Raw genomic sequence first — 21,900 nt, 5'->3', positions numbered from 1 at the left:
GTCTCTTTAATTTTCCTGTAGGCAGCATCTATCTTACCGCTAGTGAGATAAGCCTCTACATCCTTACATTTGTCCTCTAGCCATCCCTGCTTAGCCATTTTGCACTTCCTGTCGATCTCATTTTTGAGACGTTTGTATTCCTTTTTGCCTGCTTCATTTACTGCATTTTTATATTTTCTCCTTTCATCAATAAAATTCAATACTTCTTTGTTACCCAAGGGTTTCTACTAGCCCTCGTCTTTTTACCTACATGGTCCTCTGCTGCCTTCACTACTTCATCCTTGAGAGCTACCCATTCTTCTTCTACTGTATTTCTTTCCCCCATTCCTGTCAATTGTTCCCTTATGCTCTCCCTGAAACTCTGTACCACCTCTGGTTTAGTCAGGTCCCATCTCATTAAATTCCCGCCTTTTTGCAGTTTCTTCAGTTTTAATCTACAATTCTTAACCAAAAGATTGTGGTCAGAGTCCACATCTGCCCCTGGAAATGTCTTACAATTTAAAACCTGGTTCCTAAATCTCTGTCTTACCATTATATAATATCTGATACCTTCTAGTATCTCCAGGATTCTTCCATGTATACAGCCTTCTTTTATGATTCTTGATCCGAGTGTTAGCTATGATTAAGTTATGTTCTGTGCAAAATTCCACCACACGGCTTTCACTTTCATTTCTCAACCCCAATCCATATGTACCAACTGTGTTTCCTTCTGTCCCTTTTCCTACTCTCGAATTCCAGTCACCCATGACTATTAAATATTCGTCTCCCTTCACTACCTGAATAATTTCTTTTATCTCATCATACACTTCCTCAATTTCTTCATCATCTGCAGAGTTAGTTGGCATATAAACTTGTACTACTGTAGTAGGCATGGGCTTCGTGTCTATCTTGGCCACAATAATGCGTTCACTATGCTGTTTGTAGTAGCTTACCCGCACTCCTATTTTTTATTCATTATTAAACCTACTCCTGCATTACCCCTATTTGATTTTGTATTTATAACCCTATATTCACCTGACCAAAAGTCTTGTTCCTCATGCCACCGAACTTCACTAATTCCTACTATATCTAACTTTAACCTATCCATTTCCCTTTTTAAATTTTCTAACCTACCTGCCCGATTAAGGGATCTGACGTTCCACGCCAGTTTTCATTCTCCTGATAACGACGTCCTCTTGAGTAGTACCCTCCCAGAGATCTGAATGGGTAGCTATTTTACCTCCGGAATATTTTACCCAAGAGGACGCCATCATCATTTAACCATACAGTAAACCTGCATGCCTTCGGGGAAAATTACGGCTGTAGTTTCCCCTTGCTTTCAGCCGTTCGCAGTACCAGCACAGCAAGGCCGTTTTGGTTAGTGTTAAAAGGCCAGATCAGTCAATCATCCAGACTGTTGCCCCTGCAACTACTGAAAAGGCTGCTGCCCCTCTTCAGGAACGACACGTTTGTCTGGCCTCTCAACAGATACCCCTCCGTTGTGGTTGCACCTACGGTACGGCCATCTGTATCGCTGAGGCACACAAGCCTCGCCACCAACGGCAAGGTCTATGGTTGCGTGGGGGGGGGGGTTTCACAGCTTAATAAAAATTAAATACTGGCGCTGACAATCAGTCTGACAACTAGTATACCTCACTGCACACGGCAGCAGTACGTAGCCTACCACAAAAGGCAGAAAAACTTGTTAAAAAGGTACTTCAAAATAAATATCGTATACTATTGCCGCAAGTATGGTACCTAAAATCATAACTAAGAAATTTACGATACTGGTCAAACTAATGAACTGGCTAACGTAACACAATATGTTCAATGAATCTGAACCGCCTTTAATATGCTGAAGAAGTGCTTAGTTCCATATTTTCCGATGCAGCTTCCATTCATCGGGGTGAGAGCGGTGAAAGGTCATGTCATAAATTCCATAATATATCAGATTCCATGTTGATAATCATTTCTCAGCACATGATGACTAGTTGGACGATGGATGTATGCCATACATAAGCAACAAGAAACGCGTTTGAAGAGGAAGTAGTTATTTCAAGTGAGCGTTTAGATTTAACCGAAATTTGTGATATAACTGTTGAGCAGTAGCCTTATTTAGTTAGTTTAATAGTCAGACTTTAATTATATCTGTGAGACATTCTGACATTCACCTTATCCACACTTTCTGGTAAGATTCTTGGAATACATGCGTAGCTGTATGTTGCTGTATACAGCTGTGAAAAAACAAGGAAGTGTAATTTCAGTATTCGCATTAGGAAGTACTCAGTTATTTAGTCTAGCTAATTGAAAGATAGGTACACACTGGCGGTTACCCGGATTCATGGAGAGCTGGTGTACTAGTCGTCTGCGGGACGATACGCATATGAAATTGTGAGTGCTCAGTGCTTCATAGCCCCACCGAGGAGGACGGGAAGATGCAACCACTGCGACGAGAGCAACAGACCAGTGTGACGAGATAGCTACGGATGCGTCTGTACGTCGGGGCTCTACTCACTGAAGTCGCAGTCGACGTCATGGATGACGATCTTGATGGCCTCTCCGTCGGTGACGGACGTCTGGCGACGCACGGCGTCGGTCGTCTCCCCGCGGGGCGTCGGCGTCCCGGAAGAAGGCGGCGTCTGCGGCAGCGCGCGCATCCCCAGATCTGGCCTGCGGGCAAAGCGGCATAACCATCAGGATAACAGCACAGAACGGACCGGCGTGTTCTACAAACAAAGCAATCAGTAGCAACTATTGTAGCGTGAACTAAGGAAAACGTCTTGTCGATAAAATACAGTTTATTGTAGCATGGCATTTTGTTGTAGCTGGACAAATATATTTGATAAATTCTAACCCTTGTTCGTTACTGAAAACACTGATATTTTCCGCAGGTTTTGTCAGTTGTTCAACGGGGATTGTCCGTTTTCATTTTTATGTATAGTTTTAAAGTACTCAGAGGCACGACAAATGGTTTCGATGCTTCCTCGTGGATCATCGTTTTATTAGTTACGAATACTACAGTTTGTTCCATGATTTTCGTGGGCCAATTTTGTCTCTCCGTTTTCAGTACATAATGAAGTGCCAACTTCAAATAAGACTGGCAAACCATGAGATAGAATTTGTCAGATGAAGAATAAAAGGCGACCGGGGAGGAACGGAGTATACCAGTACACCATTCCGTCCGAAACACATATCCACTGAGAAGAAAAAGTAGAAATTAGCGTATGGCATCGTTGGCCTTGAGGCCCCATCCGGGGAAGTTCGGCCGCCAAGTGCAAGTCTTTTTTCAGTCGACTCCACAATGGGCGGCTTGTGCGCCGGTGATTAGGCTGAAATGATGATGAGGACGACACAACAACCAGTCCTCGAGCGGAAAAAAATCTCCAACCCGGTCGGGAACCGAACCCAGGCCATCTACTGAGAAAATATTCAGTAAGAATGTAAACAACTTTTTTCCAACTGCATTGTATGCGAAGGTAATTTGGAACAAGATGATTTCGGTGGACTAAACGTTGATTGTGAACAAAAATGTATGACAGACTTAGCTTAGTTAGAAATGATCCTGAAAATTATAATAGAAGAGCAAATTCGCTCACTTTTATAGTCAGACCACGTATCTCGCGCGCGGCAATTGTTGCAAACTTACTGAATCACAACAGACTTTGGTTTGTTAAACACATGTCAATCTGAGCGCATTCCACCTTTACCGTAAGTCCCTTTCGCGACGGTCTTCCCTGCGAGAGATTAATTCGTGGTAGACCGCTTTAGCAAGTGAGAAGACTGATTACTCAAAGCGAGAACGGCAACGTCATTAGAAACACGTCTCATGCTGCGCTTGGGCAAGGTTCCAAGAGACTCTCCTTTAAACGATTTAGCGAATAACCCACAAGTCTGGAGAGCCAGACAGGGTTCTAACCCATCTCGCTCCGGATAGAGCCCTTCCCTCTTCATAAGAACCTTTCAGAAATTCATCTTAAATGATTTAGGGCAGCTGAAAAAATTGTAAGTCTGAATCATTAGACTAGAATTACAACCGCCTCCTACAGTGCACTAATCATTGCGTCAGTGCGCTCTCTTCGTTTCCGGTTTTCAGTTATTCATTTACATGCAATTCTGGGCTGCATATGTTGGTTCTCAGAAATTTCTTACTCAAATTAAGGCTGATAATTATACCAGTAGACTTCTTGTAGCCTGGTATGCCCTTATGTCCGTACTAATCTGCTTTATATGTCCTCCATGCTTCACCGTCATGTGTCGTTTTGCTTCCAAGGTAGCCGTATTCCTTCTGTTCGTCTACTTCTAAGTCCACAATTTTACTTTCGTCTTTCTTTGGTTTACTATCAATCCGTATTCTGTGTACTGCAGACATCATTCTCTTCAGTATGTCCTGTATTTCTTCCTGCTTCCACTGAGGACAGCGACGTCTTAAGTAAATCTTATCTTTGTTCTTTTATCTTGAATTTTAATCACAATGGTGTGACTGAGAGTCGCTACACTTCATCCATGGGAGGTGCTCTGGAGTGCATAAACACCAGCTGAAACTAATCCATCGGTACTGCAGCGGCCCTTTGCAGAGACCGCCAACGGTGAGTGACTACACTCCACGTTACTCGTCACGTGCCGTAGAGCCAACAAAGCGGAGCTGTAGTATAACTCCACGCTCTTACTTAAGTGGCGCCCGCAGCTTACACGGACAGTATTATGTTATCCAGCGGAGAGTCAAGCAGCAGCTAGAAACTTCGAGTATGTCCACAGCATTAGTCGCTACAGCTCTACTCATACCGTCCATCGGACCGAAGAGGAACCGACAATACCTAACAGTGTTCACAACCGGAAGGAAACTGCGTTTTGTGCTTGGATTTAGCGACAGAGTAACAGAATTGAGCTTCTGAGGCGTGGAGGGTGACAAGTGGCAAACTGAAACTTTTAGTCCACTTTTGTACAGAGGGCTCAGTTGGTAGGTAGAGTTCGAGCTTCGAATCTCGCCGTGGCACACAAAGAAGCAATGCACCGCTCCAGCTGTAATAAGCATACTACTGCTCCAGTTGCATAAAATATTTTATCCAGTATTCACGTGTGCTACAGTATACCGTAGAGTATCGACAAATTTGTGTTTGCATTGATAAATATGAAACTGTTCTACTAAGCACTCACGGAATACTCCATTAACGTTAATACTCGATGACACATGCGCAGTGCACACTGAATTGCAAGAGAATAATTCCATACGATTAACGTTTTGATATTCATATCACGACATCCAATGATGATTACCATGTTGAAGTTAAAGTGGGCGCCGCTAAAGAAGACTCCTGGTATTAAATACAGGCATTAATCTGAAAAAAAAATATGGCAGGTGTACGTCTGGAACCCATAGCGGAACGACACCTAATGTTTACTGTGGGAAAACTAGAGAAGAGGAGAATCGAAGGGGCTGAGATTTGGTGTTAGAGGATGATACGAAAAATTGGGTTGACCTTATTATAAAAAATAGGGAGGTTCTCTGTAGAACAGACGAGGAAATAAATACGTTGGAATCACTACCCTATTTTCAAACTTAATCTTCGTTGAATGCGATGGCATTCGCCACATTACTGGCAATATCTGTATGCTCGTATGGTATCACTCTTCTGGTCGAATTCGGAGCTAACGTTTTACTGCATCAGAAACCTCCCCTTCATCTACGTACTGATTCCCGCTGAATGCGTTCTTCGATAGGCCGAATATATGAAAGTTGGAAGCTATGTAGGCGGATGGGAACCCAGCTTGCACACATCTTTGAGTACCCCAACTGATGGACGATTGTGTCAGCACTACCAACAGAGACGTCCAGTTGTGCAGCGATTTGTTTGATTGTGAACTGCCGATCACCTCCAATGAGAGTGTCCGAACGTTCGAGCGTTGTAGGAGTCATAGCGGACAGGTTTACACGACCTTGTTGTGATGATGACAAACGACTCTCCCAACGATTCACCGTGCTTTTGTTCACTGTAAGTTGTCCGTAGACATTCTGCAAGTGCCTATGAGTATATGCGATGCTCTGGTTTTCGTCAAAACAAACTCAGTGACAGCTCTCTGCTTGGAAAGCAGCTCCGATACAGTCTCCATTTTGAAGGCTATCTACAGCGCCGCCACCTATAACTTCATGAAATTATAGGGGCCGAGGTGGAAATATTCCACAATGTCCCACAACAAATTCTGTATTTTTTCGCCCGAACTTATTGAACTCCACTCGTAAATACTGTGTGCATTACGTGAACTTTAATAGATGCAAATCAAAATCACATCATGAAGACGAGAAAAGGCAAACTTGAATCATCTTGTTGATTACGGGTATATTCTCATCTTAAAACACAGAGAAAAAATCACAGACACTCCATATAATACAAGAAGTGTGGTTACTGATGTCATGAAGCTGTACTAATTTTGCTATCTAAAATATTAAGTATCAGATGATCTTACACACGTCGAGTAACGCGAAAGAGCAGTAGAATTTAAAAATTCGCTTTGAGCTTTTCATTAATCCTTCAGTCACAGCTTCCAATCTCCGGGTAGCCTGCAATAGCATTATGAATAGTGAACAGCACAATTTTGAAAAAAGAAAGTGTGATTGCGAATTGGATGGGATGTATAAAGGTCGGGATGAGGGCGTTTTAGGGTCGCGCTTGTTCAGCTCAAAATTAGCAGCCGCAAATGAGGCTGCTTTCGAGCCGCAGTACCACGGCAGGACCAACAACGCCGCAGCTGTATTAAATTTAATCAGAGCTTTAAAGCAGCGTGAAATTGCAGCTGTTGTTTGCGGGATTAGAGCCGCGTAATCAAGTGGCGTCCGATTATAAACCGCGGAGCAAAACAAAGTTGGGTTGTATTTTGTGGTATGAAATTGGTATGAAAATGTTACGTTTAGTATGAAGCGGAAATGTCTGTGGCTCGTCCAAGGAAGAAGTCGTTGGGCAGGTGCTTTTACTAGCCTCAGAGATTTCTGTGACTCGTGTAAAAGTACTGCGTGCCTTTTAATGGTTTTTGTTCCTTGATGGCTGTAGCGCTGAGTGGATAAGATGCAGCCAGTGAAAGAATCGAATTATGCCGCCCATGAAACGTGGAAAAGAAGGGCTATAGAGAAAGATAAAGTCTGTTTTATTAACGTGCTGTTCTGCAAAATAGTAAGGGGCGATATGACTTTACGTGAAGAGGTCTGTCTTGACTAGGCTTTCCCATACGGTGTCGATTTATACGCTTCTCCCAGAAATTTACACCCTGGTATCTCAAAATACTGAACAAAACATAAATTCTTCATAATTGTATCATAACTCGACAAAGAATTTTTTTTTTAATAATCAGTCTTTCGACTGTCAAAAATTTGGTTATTGCACTCCACTTCTACATCTACATCTGTATCTATACCCTGCAATCCCTGTAATGAGAACGGCACAGGGGATGTCCCACAGCAACATGTATTAAGATTTCTTATTATTCCAGTCGTGAATTATTCAAAGACTAATTCCTTAAAAGGTGTACCCGTGGCCTACCACTCGTATCAGGCGGTAAATCTGCGACTCGTCTTTACCGAGTGCACACTTCCCTGCATTGATAAGTGCGTAGCTGGTGTTATCTATCGGACTTCCACAGCTCTCCTAATCACAGAGTCCCAACATTTAGAAGCGTCAGTCGAAATTCTCTTACATTCCAACATGCTTTGCGCTTAGCTATTAGACTGCTCGGCCACATGATTACTCTGTAGTTCCGATTTAAGTGTTTGACGAGGGTTCGTGGAACTACTTTTCGACCATTCCTCTCTCGTTTAGTGCATGTGAACAATGAACGCCAATATCTTTCCGTGCGAACTCAGATTTCTCTTGTTTTATTAAGATGGTGATTTCTCCATATACAGGATGTTTCCGTAAGAGAGTGCAAAAATGTAAAGGGACATAGAGAATGCTCCACTGAACAATTCGAGGTAATGAACCTCTGGTCGGAAAAGCCAGCTTAAGGAGATTGGAAGTAAAATTGTCTGCCGCTTTGTCTAGCATTACTGTCGGCCAGCTCATTTACAACTAACATGCATACAAGTTTACACGTACTGTGCTGTTTATTTACTTGTACATTCTTTATTTCCTGCAAGGAAACAAGGAGGACGAGCCTGGTTACTAGGAAGTCATGATGCACGTTTTGTTTACTTTACTTGTACATAAAGTGGCTCTGCTGTGTCGTATTTACATTGTCACATGACAGAACGTGCTATGAATCAACGACATATCCATTAATTACTCAGTGCTATTCAGAGACATACAGTAGAGTACGATGGAGCTGTAACGGTACAGTTTCGCAGGACTCACTGACATGCACCTTCTGTATGGGGAAGTATGTTCCAATGCTCTCGCTGCTGAAAGGCAGTACACTGAACGATTTCCTAACAGGCATCATCCGTCACGACGAATGCGGGAGACTGGTTTACTGGAAAGAAGAAACTAGGGACCTGGCAACACGAGAAGGTACTGGAACGTTTTGCAGCGGACCCCTCCCCTACAAGTAGGGTCGCTGCCCATACTAGCGTGTGGCAAGTACTCCACGATCAACAATTACACACATGTCACCCACAACGAGTGCATGCCATGGTTGTGACTGAATTTGCACCAAGGGTCGCATTGTGGCAGTGGTTGCTCCAACAATGGATTGATCGACCAGGTTTTCTCCGAATCGTGCTGTTTATTGACGGGGCCTTATGTGATTGTGACGGTACTTCGAACAACAGGAATTGCCATGTGTGGGCTGAGGAAAGCCCTCACGTTATAATAGAGTCAAACCATAAAGTACGTTTAGCTGTGAATATCTGGGCCGGTGATGTAGGCGACAACCTCACTGGACCAAAACCTCTACCATCTGAACTGCCACCTGTATGTGAGATTCGCGCAAAGAGTTCTACCTGAGTCGTTGGAGAACGTGTGGTGTCACCACCAGACACCACACTTGCTAGGTGGTAGCCTTTAAATCTGCCGCGGTCCGCTAGTATACGTCGGACCCGCGTGTCGCCACTGTCAGTGATTGCAGATCGAGCGCCACCACACGGCAGGTCCAGAGAGACGTCCTGGCACTCGCCCCAGTTGTACAGCCGACTTTGCTAGCGATGCTACACTGACAAATACGCTCTCATTTGCCGAGACGATAGTTAGCATAGCCTTCAGCTACGTCATTTGCTACGACCTAGCAAGGCGCCATTACCAATTTATATTGAGCTTCTTATTACTGTACCGTCAGACCGATGTTCTACAGTTATGGATTAAAGTTAAGTATTACAGCAACTGCGTCCGTTTTTCTAAGTTCTCATTTCCTTGTAATGTTCCAGACCTCACGCCAGTCTGCGTGTAATTAAATGCGTGCATTTCGGCCTCCTCTAGCAACACGGTGTTGGCTCTTCTGCCAACAGAGCAGAACGTACCCTTGGCTGTTCGTGACATGATGTGAATACAACATATCTGTGCTCCACCTCACTTCAGTATGGATGTGCGCAACCATCTCGGCGCTATATTTTCTGGTCGCTGGATTGAAAGGGGATATCCTATTTCATTGCTTGCGAGGTTACCTGACCTGAATTCCTTTCATTATTTCCTATGCGGATATCTAAAGTCACTACTGTATGAGACCTCAGTGGATACGGATATGGAATAAGTTGATAGAATTGTAGATGCCTTCGTGTGATTCGAAACACAGCAGGGAAATTGTTAGGGTGCGTCAGAATCTTGGTCGCCGATGTCATATTTGCATTGAGGTTGATGGCCGTCAGTTTCAGCATATTTTGTAAGATACAGTCGAATGCTACGTTCGTTGTGCCAGTGATGGTATTTACAGTTAACTGTAACTAATGTAAACAAAAAGTACGTAGTAATGTGATTTTATTCCTATTATCTCCTTAACCTGGCTTCTCCGACCCCAATTCCCTACCACAAATTGTTCTGTGGAGCATCCTCTATGTCCTGTTAAATTTTTGCACCATCTTACGGAAAAACTATGTATAGATCGCAGACCACAAAATATTTTTGCATTCGGACGTGAAAGTAACTGACTGAAATGTCGTTAAAATCTCTCTCTGCAACGATAAACGCCTTTGTTTTAATAACTGCCGCAGCTGATTTTTCAAAATTTCTGTACCTAAGATAACAGTGATGTACAACACAGCGATCGGTAATAGTTGGTGTAGGATGGCCACCGAAACTGGTACCACATCCACACGGAATATTATAAGCCCTTGGTAGTCTCAGACTGGGCTTCCTGTAATTTTCCTGCACGGGTGTAAGAGCGATCTGAGTTCTTGCATATGCAGTACACTACCTATCTTACTCGTTGTGGTAGGGCAGAATGCAAGTCGCCGCGTTATACGTTAGCCCTCCTGGTTTGGTTGACCTGCATCGCGTCTTGGTTTCCTCGACAGGGTTGACCTAATGTCACCGACTGAATACCTGTTCTTCTGAACACCGTCGTCAGATGATTAATTTCGGAGACGGATTCGTCCGTGTAAAAATACTCTTAACTCCTTATTAGGGTGTTCAGTTTAATTCTCCGCTGAGTTGGATTCTGAAAGCTACAACCGTTGAGATACAGGTTAGTATGCACCAGTTTTCGGTACGCAGAATGGCCGAGTCGTTATCTTATTTCCGTTTGACCAACACACCAAAGAAACGTAACTTGCCGCCCTTCTCCATTTTTGCTGCAGGACGGGTGGATGGCCCTCATACGTTTCAAGTTGCGCTCGGGTAAGTTGTCGATCCGTGTAGTTAACGGCTTTGTACGGTAGGAGCCGTATTAATTTTTCAATGAGCGAGTTGAAATTGCTTGCATGTGGCAGTTTAGAATTATGATTCATTGCGTTATCACTTGTTACATGAAAAATTTATTCTCTTCAGATAATCTGATGATGGCTCACTAGGGAGAAACTCCTAATACGTATTAAAGAAAACAATTTTGCAACAGCGACTGCCTTTGTTCAAATGGTTCAAATGGCTCTGAGCACTATGGGACTCAACTTCTGATGTCATTAGTCCCCTAGAACTTAGAACTAGTTAAACCTAACTAACCTAAGGACATCACACACATCCATGCCCGAGGCAGGATTCGAACCTGCGACCGTAGCGGTCTCTCGGTTCCAGACTGCAGCGCCTAGAACCGCACGGCCACTTCGGCCGGCGCCTTTGTTCAAAAATGTAGCACAACCGGTTGCTTCACTAGACAGCAAATGATGGAATAGAGCCAGTACTTCTTAATAAATCATTTATTTTTCAGTTTGTCTCACTATTCTTTGCAGTGACAAGGGGAGCAGCGTAATTCAGTGGCATGAGAATACTTTTTTCAGTTTTTCGGACACAATTAAGTTATGCAGAAGATGATATACGTTGTTTTTTTGATTCTCCTGACAAATGTGAACTTTGGCATCTGCAACGATTGTGATTTCAACATTTCAGGTGACAGTAGTTAGGGCGCGTGGATGGTTCCGAGCCGGCCGGTGTGGCCGTGCGGTTAAAGGCGCTTCAGTCTGGAACCGCGTGACCGCTACGGTCGCAGGTTCGAATCCTGCCTCGGGCATGGATGTGTGTGGTGTCCTTAGGTTAGTTAGGTTTAATTAGTTCTAAGTTCTAGGCGACTGATGACCTCAGAAGTTAAATCGCATAGAGCTCAGAACCATTTGAACCATTTTTTGATGGTTCCGATGTGGTCAAACAAGTCTGAATGACAAAGGGCTATTGGAAGAGACTCTCTCTCTCTCTCTCTCTCTCTCTGAAGAACCGGGAATTGCATGAGACATTGTTAGATAGTTACTTAATTATATGTTCCATTGATCATCTGAATAATTTTTTATCGTAATGTTGTGCAGCAAATCAGTTTACAATATATGTATACATAACTACACTCAACATTAATGAACATATTAAGTTTCAAACCCATTCATACAACTAAGCTTAAAAACTAGTGCTTTTAACAGGCTATCAGTTTTTAAATAAAATGTGGTCAGTGGACTGGGAGTTGTCCAGTAGAAATGATTTTAGTTTAGATTTAGAACTTGCTTTGCCATCTGTCGACATTTTAAATTACTGGATAAATGATCAAAAACTGTTGTTGGTGTTAATGAAACTCCTTTCTGGGCCACTGACAGCTTTAATAACAGCCGCTAAAAGTAATTTTTTCTTCTAGCTTTTTAGGTATTGACGTTACTGTTACTGGGGCATTCGCCACTGAGTAGCCTCTTCGGTGTCAGCACTCCTCGGCTCCGACATGACTGCTTCATGTCCGACAACAGGCCACAATCCCAATGGGCAGCTTCGCGATCAGTGCGGCAGACTACTAACCGAAGGGGCCCGGGTTCGATTCCGAGCCGGATTGGAGATTTTCTCCGCACGGGGACTGGGTGTTGTGTTGTTCAAATGGTTCAAATGGCTCTGAGCACTATGGCACTTAACTTCTGAAGTCATCAGTCCCCTAGAACTTAGAACTACTTAAACCTAACTAACCTAAGGACATCACACACACCCATGCCCGAGGCAGGATTCGAATCTGCGACCGTAGCAGTCGCGCGGTTCCAGACTGAAGCGTCTAGAACCGCTCGGCCACCCTGGCCGGCGATCATTGAGGACCTAGGGAACGAGTGTCTTATGTTTCAACAAGGTAATGCATCCGCTTATGGTTCTGTGGGAACCAAAAAATAATTTTAAGATAAAGATACCGATGTCTTGCCCTGGACTGCACGTAGTCTGGATTTGAAGCCCGGGAAAGCCTTTTTGGAATAGTTGCAAGGCGTGTTTATCGCAGTGGAAGGCAATTTGAGGCCGTGTGAGAGCTGAAAACAGAGAGATGAGAAGAGTAGGCGGCAATTTCATTCCAAGAACTACAAACCATAACAAAATCAGTGCCAAGGAGAATATTTGAGATAAACCTGAAGAACGGAGGTTGGACAAAGTACTAAAAATGCAATAACACAGCAGCACAATGAGTGCCTTTATACCAATTTCCACGCAGGAAATGCAAACTCCTAATTTTGTTACTCGTGTTACGAAAGAAAGTTTGTAAATACATCCTGATTGTTTATGTCTTACAAGTATCTCCTACATTCATAGTAAATTCTATACGTGCATGCTTCAGATACTGTGTTATTATTTTCGTGCAACCTGCCTTTATACTGATTTCCACTACTGTGCATCGTCGGAAAAATCTCTTGTAGCTGTGTCCGGAAGTCTTGGGTAGAAAAATCTGTGGAAATAAATATGTTACATAGATTCCATATGATATTTTAGTTTGATCTGACGACCTATGGTATTTGATCACAGAATATCAGCTACAATAGTCCACTTTCCTTCCTCGAAGTTTCAGATGTCTGCTTCCTGTTCATTTTTACGAGTGGTGGCACTCTGATTTAACGGAGTTGTAGGTTATTCTATTTGGAAATACAGGCTACAGAGGAAATACGTTGCGTGGTTTGTTGCTACTCACAGCTGTGAGCCACGGCGCCTGGTGCGGCGGTCTTCCTCCACCCCCAGCGACAGCCCGGCCGGCGCCTGCGCGGTGGCGTCCGGCGACAGCGGCGACGGCGAAGAGTCTGCAACAAGTGGGCAGGTCTGCAACAAGGCGCGTTGCGGACAGCTGCGCCACGCTGCAGCTGCAATACCATTATGCCATCTAACTCCCTATGCCTAGTACTTGCCTTAAATGCGCGGCTGTGAGGGCAAGGCGAAAACTTCTCGATCTAGCAGCGAAGGACATTGCTTGTTGGGACAAAATAAACTTCTGCTTCATCGGCTACATCTGCCTCTACATGATTACTTTGCTGCTCTGCTGTCAACATTTACGTGTTAGGAAGATGGTTTATAACACAACCTTCAGACTTATTTCTCTATCATTCCACATGTCGCAAAGACATGAGAATGCATGCTCTGCTTTTTTTGTTTAAAAACAATCACTATGGTAATTTGATCGAAAGAGGTGAGAGATAACGTAATGTTTTGACAAGTGCTTGATTTCAGTTTCGTGAAAATATCCCGGCGCAAAGACAATTGTCTTTGTTTCAATGGTTGTCGACCATATTAACCCATCATTTCCATGACACTGTCTCCCATAATTCATGATAATGAAAAACAAGCTGCCATTCTTCCAACTTTATCGATGTATTTCGTGTAAACTATCTGGTAAGGATCCCCACCGCATAGCGACAGTGCTGAAAAGGACAGACAAACAATTTTAGGTCCATGCGCTTTCTCCGAATTATTTCGGTTGTAAAAAGATATTTGACTTTTGTATTTTGAACAGACCCATGGTGAACGTGAAATCTGCTAGTGATTGTTTACTGGCATTAAAATCCACAAATCTCGTGGATACACACACTGCTGATGTTTTGTCCAGAGTTACAGGTCCACAAGTTCATTTGATGCCTGAACCGAAACTGTGGCTTACTGAATATCTGTTTACTGATTTAACTTACAACACCAATAAAAATATATGCCAACAATTTTATCATTATAAAATAAATTGAAGTTTAAGTACAATTTTTTTTTAAATTTGTGGCAAGTTCTTATGGGACCAAACTGCTGAGGTCATCTGTCCCTAGGTTTACACACTACTTAATCTAACTTAAACTAACCTTACACTAAGGACAACACTCAGAAACCCCGCGCGGCCGTAAGTACAGTGCCACAAATCATGTATTACTCTCCCTGCCAATGACTTTCTCTCGATGCCTGTCTCCAAATGAGGCAGCTTGTTGGCAGCTTGTGACGTCATTGTTATGGCGTTAAGCAAGCACGTCATAATTATAAAATGGTTTTAATGAATTTAATTTCTATGTAGTTTTAAAGTGAGTTAGACCAACTATATGCGAAGCTCAGTCAATATTAGTGGCACCCTTATGGGGAGATGGGCAAAGAACAAGCAAAAGCAAAAATAGCTACAAAAATGCCAAAACAAAACTAAAGAAAATATTTCCGTAAATTCCAAATTATCGTATCTCATTTGAGGAGTAGAAATCTGAAATATGATTTTGCCAAGGTGACGTATTATGAAGATACTCAATGTTTTAGTTGCTTTAATTAAAGCCGTCTTTTAGGCGAAGCTATTTATCTGAAATGACTAGTTGTCCGCTTCGACTGAGATATCTCAGTGCTTGAAAAGAGATTTTTAAAAGTTGTCAGACAGTAAGCTTTTTAAGTAAAGTGTCAACAGTAAGCTGAGCAGTGTTCTCGTAGAAATGCTTGGTGGAATTGGTTCTGGGGAACTACTTGCCACAAGAAAAACATTAGTCACTGAGGTTAACAGGTGGTTCGAGTTGCAATAGATGTTAGTGATATACTGGAAACTAGAAACGAAACTTGAATCCTATGGTGATTGCCAATAAGTCTGAAGTAATGGACTTGACGTAGATCGAGAGCGTACAATCAGTTCAAATGGTTCAAATGGCTCTGAGAACTATGGGACTTAACATCTGCGGTCATCAGTCCCCTAGAACTTAGAACTACTTAAACCTAACTAACCTAAGGACATCACACACATCCATGCTCGAGGCAGGATTCGAACCTGCGACCGTAGCAGTCACGCGGTTCCGGACTGCGCGCCTAGAACCGCGAGACCACCGCGGCCGGCGTACAATCAGTCTCAGGTTGATACAATTATATCACAGAATTATAAGGACGAACACCGCGTAGTTGCTAGAACTGTAATTAATAAATTAGTTTACCACCGTTCACGTTTTAGGGAATGCGTTAATATATTTCCCTACTATTCTGAGAGCATGGAGCACCGTAATTAATAACCTTAGGTTTCAATTACAAGAATACAGCTGTTCTGGATTATTCCGATCGCGTAAAGTGGGAGAGTAAGAAATCTATGTTTACATGTCCCAATTTCTAATGACTTTCCGTATGCACTAACCTATTACCTTATTTTCACTATCTCTACACGAGATTCAGGTGAACGCAGCATCTGTTTTACGAAATAATACCGTCACGGAAGCAACAATGTAACTGAATTAATCTTACCATTTGACATATAAGAACTGAGGATCAAATTCATTCAGCGACTCGACTGCACTTACTCAACGTCCCTAACAACATTATCAAGCACAGTGTCGTATGATAATGAAACATATGGATCTATTAGTAACAATATTGTTTGACGTTTTCAGGGTAACAACCAACACAGTCATGGGGTTTGCAATTCACCACATCGACTCTTTCGTAAGAAATATAACATTAATTCAGTGTACACTAGACCGATTTACATTATGTAGTTGGATAACACTACCTTAAGCATTGTAGGGAAAGGCATAACTAGTCAGCAGATTACATTTTCAATAACACTTTGAAAGAAGTTAGTTATAAACTACAAGTATTCAAACCTAAATTGAAAGGTTTCCTTGTGGCACACATGGTACACTTATGTCCTGTACAGGAGTTTGTCAAGCAAAATAGAACTTTACTCCGTAATGTATTAATCATTTCTATACCGTGTCATAATTTTTAATGTTTTATTAGTTCTTTGATTTTTCCGTGAAAAGAGTTTTCTAATCTAAACTCAGTAATTATGAACTGACTTGCTACATGACCAACAGCTCTGGCTCGCATGGTCACACAGAACATGATGAATAAGTAAATAAAATAAATTTATTTAAAAGGTATGCTGGAAATAAAGATAATTAAATACCGAAATCCATCCAGTAAATATACTGTATACAGGTGAAGCTGCAAGAAGTACCTGGCTAATAAGAACTATTGTTCATGGAGCAAGTAATTCTGAATAGAAAAGAAACTCCTGTACAGCATAGGAGTATGCCAAGTATTCTACAAGGAAAATTTTCAGTTTAGGTTTTAGTACTTGTGGTTTATCACTAATTTCTTTCAAATCTGCTATTGAAAAGTAGTAACAACTGTATTATCAACTAATTCCTCATCGGAAAACGACGTGGGGAACAGGATTGCTTTTGGACATTTTCCTAAATAAAGATCTGACGCTAAGCACGAAACTGATGATGTATCAAGCAGTTGTCGTTTCTATCTTACTCTTTGAATGCCAAACCTGGACGCTACATCGCGGTAATCTTAATAAACTATAATGCTTCAACCAATAGAACCTTAGGTACATCATGAACATCAAGTATGATGACTTTGTACCAGACTGTTCCTGAGGAGGCAAAAATGTACAGTATAGAAGCTACCGTTATTGATCACCAATTCAGATGGACTGAGCATGTCCAGAGGATGAGAAACAACAGACTTCCTCGACATACGTTGCACAGTGAGGTGAGCACAGGCAGAAGGCCCCGTTGTGCTCCTCAGAAGCTCTATGAGGACCAGTTCAAGAAGACTCTAAAGAGTCCAAACATCGATCCGAGTAATTGGTGCGCCGCAACTAAAAGCTTGAAAGATTAATGAGAGACTGAGTGGCAGCTGTCGGTCCGTGGTATTTACAGGTAGTCTCTGGTCAGTGGTCGGCTCCACGTGACATGCTTCTGGTGGTTGCAGCGGCATCTCGCGCAGGAGCAAAATGCGACTAGACTATGGAGACCGCGTGTTTCTGATCTGTTATCCATGACGATACTCTCGCTGTCCGGAGAATTCGAATCGCTGTGGAATACTGAAGTTCTGTTTCCTGACTGCACAAAATATGTCTTATATATATGTCTTATATATATATATATATATATATATATATATATATATATATATATACCGAAGCTCCAAAGAAACTGGTATAGACATGCGTATTCAAATGCAGAGATATGTAAACAAGCAGAAAAGGGCGCTGCGGTCGGCAAAGCCTCTATAACACAACAAGTGTCTCACGCAGTTGTTAGGTGATAGATGCAGGACGTGTTCTTCTCTTTCTGTAGCGTGGCGTCTTCTTGGCTCCGTTCAATGCAGTTGCCTATGCAGCAGCCCGACCACTACTGACGCAGCAGTCAATGTTGGAGGGCCTTTTATACTGCTGCCTGCTTGAGCCCATGGTTCTCGATGTACGCTTAGCGACATCGGCTGATGCAAAAGTTTGACTTGGAAAAATTTTATAAGTCCAAAGAAGCGTTACCACGGAGGCGTGCTGCTACAATGGCAGGATATCAAGATTTAAGCGAATTTGAACGTGGTGTTCTAGTCGGCGCACGAGCGATGAGACACTGCATCTCCGAGGTAGCGACGAAGTGGGGATTTTCCCGTACAACCATTTCACGAGTGTACCGTGAATACGACCAATCCGTTTAAACATCAAATCTCCGACATCGCTATGGTCGTAAAAAGATCCTGCAAGAAAGGAACCAACGACTACTGAAGAGAATCGTTCAACGTGACCGAAGTGCAACCCTTCAGCAAATTTCAGCAGCTTTCAATATTGGGTCATCAACAAGTATCAGCGTGCGAACCATTCAATGAAACATCATCGATATGGGCTTTCTGAGCTGAAGGCTCACTTGTGTAGCCTTCATGGCTGTACGTCACAAAGCTTTACACCTCGCCTGGGAAGGTCAACACCGACATTTGCCTGTTGATGACTAGAAACATGCTACCTGTTCGGAGAAGTCTCGTTTCAAATTGCATCGAGCAGAAGGACATGTACGGATATGGAGACAAACTCATGAAACCATGTCAGCAGGGGACTGTTCAGGCTGGTGGAGGTTCTGTAATGGTGTGAGGCGTCTACAGTTGGAGTGATATAGGACCCCAGATACGTCTAGATACGACTTTGACAGGTGACACGTACGTAAGGATCCTGTCTGATCACCTGCATCCATTCATGTTCATTGTGCATTCAGAGGGACTTGGAAAATTCCAGCAGGACAATGCGACACCCCACACGTCCCGAATTGCTACAGAGTGGCTCCAGGAACACTCTTCTGTGTTTAAACACTTCTGCTAGCCACCAAACTCCCAACACACGAACATTTTGAGCGTATCTGGGATGCCCTGCAACGCGCTGTCTGGAAGAGATCTCAACCCCCTCATACTCTTACGGATTTATGGACAGCCCTCCAGGATCCGTGGTGTCAGTTCCTCCCAGCACTACTTCAGACATCAGTCGACTCCATGCCACGTCGTGTTGCGGCACTTCTGCGTGCTCGTGTGGCTCCCTACTCGATTTAGGTAGGTGAAGCAGATTCTTTGGCTCTTTATACGCCCTGAACTATAATTTTTATTTTAAATGGTACGTGCATGCTGAGCCGGTCCGCTGTCCACAGCCAAAGATACTGAGGCCGCCTCTCTAGGCAGTGCTTACGTGAACGTCTCGCTAGGTGGCAACGAAGGCGAGCTATGGGGCTATTAAGCACCGTACGCGGGACGGCTCATTGTCTTGTTACCTCCAGCTAATGAAAGTCTTGTGGGACAGCGTGAGAACTGTTCACGTGTGGAGCTGATGCTACATCGTTGGTAAAGCGTTACCTTTGACGAAAGTTCAGTGACGTCATTAATTGTAGTGTACCAACTGACAAACCCGGCATTGCTAGGATATTGATTTTGCTCATTTTCTATTAGAAACGAAAACAAAAATTCAACCGTGTTTGGAGTGCAATATCCCGGATAGTTTCTGTACGCTGGGCTCAGTTGCTTCTGGTGTCTACAACGCGACTTTGTAAACGTCTCCGTGGCAACGTCTCTTCATAGTTCTGTGCAGTAGATGGCGACTGTCTTCGCCAACATTCGTTTGCTCTTAGCAGTTGAAAACCGTGAAAAGCGCTGCCAGACGCCAGGGATTTTCTTAAGCTGACTCGACTGTAGGAGTGTCTGAGCGGTAAATAGTAAATATATCAAAACTTCATGCACGACGGGGCATTTTTATCACGCATCTCAGTATTTATGGGGTCATGCCTCTTGAACTATGTTTCGTACAATATGTGTAGGTACATTCAGCGCAATATGTGGATAATGTCTGCTAAAAAATGTTGCGTATAGGGTTGGTAGCAAATAATTAATACACAAAAGTGCCATGCACAATGCAGCAGTTTTTCACATATCTCAGTATTTATGACGATATGTCTGGTGAACTGTGTGGAATACGATGTTATAATTTTGTATGTGCGTTTAGCGGTATAAGTGGATATTGCCAGAGAAATTTGTTGCGAATAGAATTAGTAGTACAGAAGTAATAAAGTTAAACGAGATAAATGATGTAGCAGTTTTTCACAAGTCTAAGACAGGTAGGCAATTTTTATTCTGACAGCGATTATTGCCAGAAGCTAGAGAGATTTGTACCAAGTTTCATTGACATCGGTCCAGTGGCTTAGGTGAAGATGTGAAAACCACACACAAAATACACGGCAGTGGAGATTCAAATTACGCCTTCAGTCTAAATCGAACATTGCTGTAAAAGTGCTACTCTTGGTGGACCAACTAGTTTTACGTCACGATTGTGACCCGTTTATGCACTGCTGTATGTGCTGTCACATCAACAGGCGCAACTCTCACTTGCGAACTCGGCTGGACTCGGCCGTACTGCTTCTGGATTTTTACAGTATGAGAAGAAAGAACGCAAATCAATGAACGGTGAGTTCATAGTTTAGTACGCAATGTACGAGATCGCTTTTCAGCTTCAGGTATCAATATACTCTGCTGATTAACATTGTTAATACACTGTTGATGTTTGTGAGTTTAGTGTTTCAGTCGTATACAGCGACTTGTACAGTGTGTTGTCTGACTGCTCACTGACCTCTTCAGTAGTTAAGTTTGGCTGACAGTTGTTAAACATTTTGCTTACTCGTTTTCGTGGTAACTGGTGCAGTGTTATTAAAATTATCTATGATCAGGCACCTTTGTTCTCGCTAAATAGCTGTAACTATTTTAAATTGTTTTACAGAGTAATTTCTTGTAAAGGGAGAGATTTTGACAAGCCTTTTCCTCTAGGTGCTTCTGAAATCAATTTGAAAAGCTTATTTTTTACTTCTAGTATTTCGGCCAAGTATTGGTAAAACATCTTATTAATGCAGACCATAGGGTTAAATTTTTATCGAATGAGAGCCGCCTGTTTTAAGATTTGTTCTAGTACCGGTATTTGGGTTGCATATTACATTATCCAAAATTTTTCAGTGTATTTTGGCGACGTACTTATGTGTAAATTTTTTCCTTTCTTTTTGAAAGTAATAGGTTTCAATTGCTTATTCTCTTTCACGACATTTATTTTAATTGCTTTTCGCGTGCATCTTAGATGACAGTAGAGCGTGATCCCCTCTGTAACCTGTGATTCAGAAAGAAAGAACAGATTTCCGTTTATTACAAAAAACTATAAAAGATGGAAACACGTCGTACGTGTCACCGGATAGAGGAATGCTCAAAGTTCTGACACAGCTGCGCTGTTGTTTATTTGTAGCAACACGAAGACTACTCCACAAGAGTTTTGTATCAGTGTTTGCGTGAAGTTTGTCCATTGTTCAAGTGCAACGCGGCTTCCGCAGTCGATTCAGCAAGGAGCCGCCTCCGCACAAGCAATTTTATTGACTGGCATACAAAAATCTTGGGAGCTGGTTGTATATGCAAAGGGAAGAGCACTTGTCTGATGAAAATGTCGAACGTTCAACACGGGGCTCTCGGAAGTCTACAAGACGGGGAGGCCAGGAACTTCAACTTCTTCAAACATGTGCCCATGTTGAGTGTGTGGTGTAGTGGCAATACGCACATGAAACTTTGAACCTTCCTCTGTCCAGTGCAATGCGCAATGTGTTTCTATCTTTCATAGTTTTTAATAGGCAACTGAAGTCTTTTCTTTCTTTTGGAATCATCCCATATAATAACTGTTATCTGAGAAGGGAACAAGTTTTGAATGTCGGACGCGGCGACTCTGTGAAAGCTGTTGGAAAATGTTGTACCACAGAGAAATTGCTATCTAATTTAATGTTTTAACGGTACACATTTGAAAGTAATACTTTCGTCCATTTTTGGTGATCCTTATTGTTGATACTCATTCCTCAGCTGG

The 21,900-nt window shown here is 42.6% G+C and overlaps 1 protein-coding gene across 1 annotated transcript in view; it reads right to left on the bottom strand.

The window, feature by feature from the left end:
* Nucleotides 1–2,486: 2,486 nt before the first annotated feature.
* The window catches only part of LOC126252362 (uncharacterized), a 168,582-nt gene continuing 149,168 nt past the window's right edge, over nucleotides 2,487–21,900 (bottom strand). The window contains exons 6-7 of the mRNA XM_049953254.1: nucleotides 13,453–13,618; nucleotides 2,487–2,649 (exon numbers count right to left, since the gene is read on the bottom strand). Coding sequence (XP_049809211.1) covers nucleotides 2,487–2,649; nucleotides 13,453–13,618 — 329 coding nt within the window. The remainder of the gene's footprint in view (nucleotides 2,650–13,452; nucleotides 13,619–21,900) is intronic.

Source organism: Schistocerca nitens, chromosome 4 (genome assembly GCF_023898315.1).
Source record: "Schistocerca nitens isolate TAMUIC-IGC-003100 chromosome 4, iqSchNite1.1, whole genome shotgun sequence".
Taxonomy (NCBI): Eukaryota; Metazoa; Arthropoda; class Insecta; order Orthoptera; family Acrididae; genus Schistocerca; species Schistocerca nitens.
The sequence above is the reverse complement of the archived record's forward strand: the minus strand, read 5'-3'. Positions and strand labels throughout refer to the sequence as shown.